Consider the following 4,425-nt stretch of genomic DNA (forward strand, 5'->3'; position numbering starts at 1 on the left):
GGTGCGTGGGGGGTGGTGGGGGGAAGAGTTCTCCAAGGCAGCACAAATATCAGCCAAATGGCTGCTCAAATGGAAAATTTTGTGGGCAGATAAACCTTAGGGCCTCCTGCTCAAATTTCATTTTTTTTTTTTTTTAATGGCACCGATAGAAACATTTTTTTTATTCAACTAACATATAAAACAATTTTCTACATGGTTAATATTCAGTGGAGTGATATTGCTATTGCATGTTGCTTTTATTCTCTTATAGGCATTAGTTCTGTAGTTCTAGGGATTTATCTCTACATGTTAGTAAGCATCTAGATATGGAGAAGATACATCTTTGAGTCTGTAATCTATGGAGAAGGTGATTATTATCCATATTTAGCTACAGCTAGCTGTAAAGGTGCAGTACTGTTCTGATGCATAATATGGTTGATTGTAGATTTTATCTGGAGGCCAAAGTAGTAATTACCCACAGTTCCTTGTTCTTTAACATAAACAAAATACAGAAACAATTATGTAGAATGAGGGACATTATGTGTAGATGTATGTAAACACAGATGGTGGTTTACATCTGTATTTCCAAAACAAAATTTTGTTCCAGTCTACTTGGTAAGTTCGAGGAATTGCTCATCTAGTGATTGTTTGCTAGATGGAGGATGGTATCATAATATACATACAAGAACAAGAATTTGATTGTTGTCAAATACCACAGAAGAGTCCTATATCTGTCGTTGGACAAATGGTTTACAAGATAAGACATCTGCGATTGTTTGTTAGTCTTCACTTCCACTAACTACTTTTGTTTCCAGTCTGGCTATTTACCTTTAATTTTTTTACCAAGTGTTCAGTAGAATCTTGATTTGATTATATTTCTGATACCTGTACTTTTTAAAATTTACACTTCTTGTCAAAAGCGCTTTCTTATGGTTCTCCCTAATAAAATCATGTTGTACAGGAGGTAGATCTAAACATTTACAGTCCCAGTGCATCATCAACGAGCGAACAGGTCCCCTGTAACAGCAGTTTGTGTGAACAACAAGACCAATGCACTTTAACAGGGCAAAGCGACACATGTCCTTATCAAGTTGCCTATCTTTCTGCCATTACTTCATCTAGTGGATATCTTGTTGAGGATGTATTGCACATGACTACAGATTATAGTAATCCAAAAGCTGTTGATGCACGCATTACATTTGGGTACGTAACTATCCACATTTTCTTGAGTCCATTCAAAATCTTGAGCTGCTATCATAAGTGTTTGAAGAAAAGTCCATCTTTTTCTTCCATCTTTTGCTTTTGTAGCATTAAGCATATATTTAGTAGGGGGAGGGGTGTTAGGCACCTTGTTTGATCTGATAATCTTACATTGTTTGTGCAGCTGCGGTCGGGTTCAGACCGGCTCTTTTTTGGACGGTGCTGCCGTCAATGGTCTATTTGGACTTGGTATGGATAAACTCTCTGTCCCTAGCCTGTTATCAAGTTCAGGCAAGACCGCAAATTCTTTCTCCATGTGCTTTGGAGATGATGGGGTCGGAAGAATCAACTTTGGTGACAAAGGTAGCACTGACCAAGCAGAAACTCCATTCAACGCTATGAAATCAAAGTGAGCGTCATTTCCTTTTCTGCTTATGGCATTTCTATTGCTGATCTTTTTGATTCTAGTGCTGACGGAAAGGGGATTATTGTTATGCTGATATTTTCTTCTTGTTATTTGTATCCCAGCCCAACATATAATATCAGTGTAACTCAAATAACTGTGGGGACAAAAGTCACGAATGTTAGTTTGACTGCAATTTTTGACACCGGTACCTCATTCACGTACTTAAAAGATCCAGTCTATACGACACTTGCTGAGAGTGTAAGTATTTTGAGTATTCAAATTCATTAGTGTGTTTACATTCTAGTAGTAATGGTGAAAGTTTTGCTTCATTGCAGTTTAATGCACAAGTCAAAGACAAACGTCAGCCTACTGATCCAAACAGTACTTTCGAATATTGCTATTCCCCAAGGTTTTTATCTGAAATCTTAGCTGATATGTATTTGTTTTCATCTTGGATGCCCAAGTCATGACTCCTTTGAAAATATGCAGTTCAACTTCTGAAAACATAACGGTACCTTCACTGAATCTAACAATGGGAGGTGGAAGCCAGTATCAAGTTTATGATCCCATAATTTATTCCGTCAATGGGGTAATGAGATATAGTTTCTATTACAGCAGTTTCTTCTCCTGTTTCTATTTCAAACATATTCATTACTGTTGAATTGATGTTGCAGAGTACGATTACATATTATTGCTTGGCTCTTGTTAAGAGTACTGATGTGAATATCATTGGACGTAAGTGTTTTTTTTTCTTGTCCTTTTCCTTAAATTTTTGTTTTAGGGGGCCAGTGGAGGGAGATTCTCATCACAAATAATGCCAACACTTTACTTGGAATAATGATATTTTTTGATGCCCAAATTCAATGAAACTTTTGTAATCGGTGTTTATGCCTCTTCATATTCTCTCTCTCTCTCTCTCTCTCTTGGGGGGTGTGTGTGTGAGAGAGAGAGAGAGAGAGAGAGCCAAAGCATCTCCTGGAAACCACAATGTTAATCTTTTTTATCTTCTTATTTGGGGGATATTTAGTTTTATCTTCTTGCTTGCATTGTTAATGTGTATGCAATATGATTTTTTTTTAAATATGTATGCAAAAATATTTTTACACAAAACAATGTTCTAAACCTCGTCAAATCACAACTGTAAAAGTGTAAATGAAATCATTCCAGTATTCCACCCGTCATTTTTTCAACCATTTGGGCAATGTGGGGTCAAAGTGGGTTTGTTTAAAGGAGCCATGGGTTATGAGAGTGTATGGTGGTGTTGTACCATCATGCATTATACAGAGACTAGTTCAGAAACCAGTCCAATTAGTGGCGCTGTGGTGTATGTGAAAATGGAAACCAGTTCATAGACCTCCAGTCAAACACACCCACAGTTGGTAGAACTTCTTAGGAGTTTTCAGTTTCCAAAAGTAAATGGAAAGTCCTGAGGAGGTTGGTTTTGAGTGCTTGCATTGGTGCCAGTGCATACAGGCAAGTCTCATTGGGTAACCTGTGGCTTAGGCAATTAGACAATATAATTTCCTTTTACAGTCATGACTCACGATTTCAACTTATATCGATGAAGATTTACCTTCGACTCTTTAGTCGATGATGCCAAGTTAATTGACATTTATGCACTGTATGAAATCTATTTTTCCGGGTTTGTCCATGGTTCTTTATTGTGAACTGCATTGCTTCCCCCCTCCCCCCCTCCCGGTGCACAAAACCATTTATCTTATTGTAAATCTTCTATTTTGTTTTCAGAGTGTTTGTCCTGGGTGTTTGCCATTTATTCTTTTAAGGGGGAGGGTTTCCCATTCTTTTGATGATTGTGTTTGGTTGTTTATGCATGTGGTTTCGCAGGTTCTGGTACCATCAGTTTATCATTTGCATTTATGTTTGGTGATTGTTGCTTACAAAACAATTTGGTTTTGTGCAGAGAACTTCATGACTAACTACCTTATCGTATTTGATCGTGAAAAATCAGTTTTGGGATGGAAGCAATCTAATTGTGAGTATCATTTTGCAGTTACATATATTTTAACCACATATGCTTAGTCAAGAAGGGTTAAATTTAAGCTGAGAGATTTCCCTGTTTGTCATTTTGCCTCACCCCAGGTTACGATACCAAGTATACTAGTACTACAACAACACAACCCAACTCTTCCTTTGTGCCTTCTGCCACTGCCGTGGAACCTCCAGGAGGTGCACCGTCAAGCGGGAGTGATTCTTCTTCAGCGGCATCCCGCCACTTCCATTTTTTGATATATTTTCTTGTATTATTCGTCCTTATCTGATTATTCTTTTCTCAGTGTAATAAGTTAGCTTAGTCAGGAGCAACCCATGGTGTGTATATATTTATATTCATAGATCTCCAGTTTTACCTGGGAAAGGGGGGCTCTTGTTGGTGCAGTCTTCCTTCCGAAGATTGCCACTGGATTATTTTTCATACGATTGGTTGTACACAATGAGCAATAATCATTTGCAGGATACCCTGTAATGTAGGACTGTAGGGTGGAGCTCAGATAGAGAGGGAAGCAGTGCTTGGTATTGTATTATTGTATTTGAACCTTCTGATACTTTGATTTTTTGTATGATCATTAAATTGTTATTTTATTCAGTGTTTTGGGCTTCAAGCTTTTTTTTTTTATTTATTCATAAAGTTTTCCTTCACCGCCCGGTTAAGGAAAACACGGTCAGGATGTGATCCCCTATCTCCCCCCCCCCTATTGTAAGCTTCCGATGGGCCACGATGAACTGATGCCCATTCACCGTGGCCTCAGGAAAATTCAGTCCTTTTTTTTTAATGATAAAAAGGACAAAATAAATTAAAAGACAGAAGGACTATTTACAATGTC

The 4,425-nt window shown here is 37.8% G+C and overlaps 1 protein-coding gene across 2 annotated transcripts in view; it reads left to right on the forward strand.

Moving 5' to 3' along the window:
• Positions 1–4,187, forward strand: part of LOC122073249 (aspartyl protease family protein 1-like) — a 5,380-nt gene extending 1,193 nt beyond the window's left edge. For both annotated transcript variants that reach the window (XM_042637798.1, XM_042637797.1), the window contains 8 exons: positions 941–1,182; positions 1,364–1,588; positions 1,708–1,843; positions 1,921–1,994; positions 2,075–2,174; positions 2,260–2,320; positions 3,507–3,578; positions 3,686–4,187. In XM_042637798.1, the coding sequence (XP_042493732.1) occupies positions 941–1,182; positions 1,364–1,588; positions 1,708–1,843; positions 1,921–1,994; positions 2,075–2,174; positions 2,260–2,320; positions 3,507–3,578; positions 3,686–3,864 (1,089 nt within the window). In that variant the 3' untranslated portion in view covers positions 3,865–4,187. The remainder of the gene's footprint in view (positions 1–940; positions 1,183–1,363; positions 1,589–1,707; positions 1,844–1,920; positions 1,995–2,074; positions 2,175–2,259; positions 2,321–3,506; positions 3,579–3,685) is intronic.
• Positions 4,188–4,425: the final 238 nt, after the last annotated feature.

This window comes from Macadamia integrifolia, chromosome 3 (genome assembly GCF_013358625.1).
Source record: "Macadamia integrifolia cultivar HAES 741 chromosome 3, SCU_Mint_v3, whole genome shotgun sequence".
Lineage (NCBI taxonomy): Eukaryota > Viridiplantae > Streptophyta > Magnoliopsida > Proteales > Proteaceae > Macadamia > Macadamia integrifolia.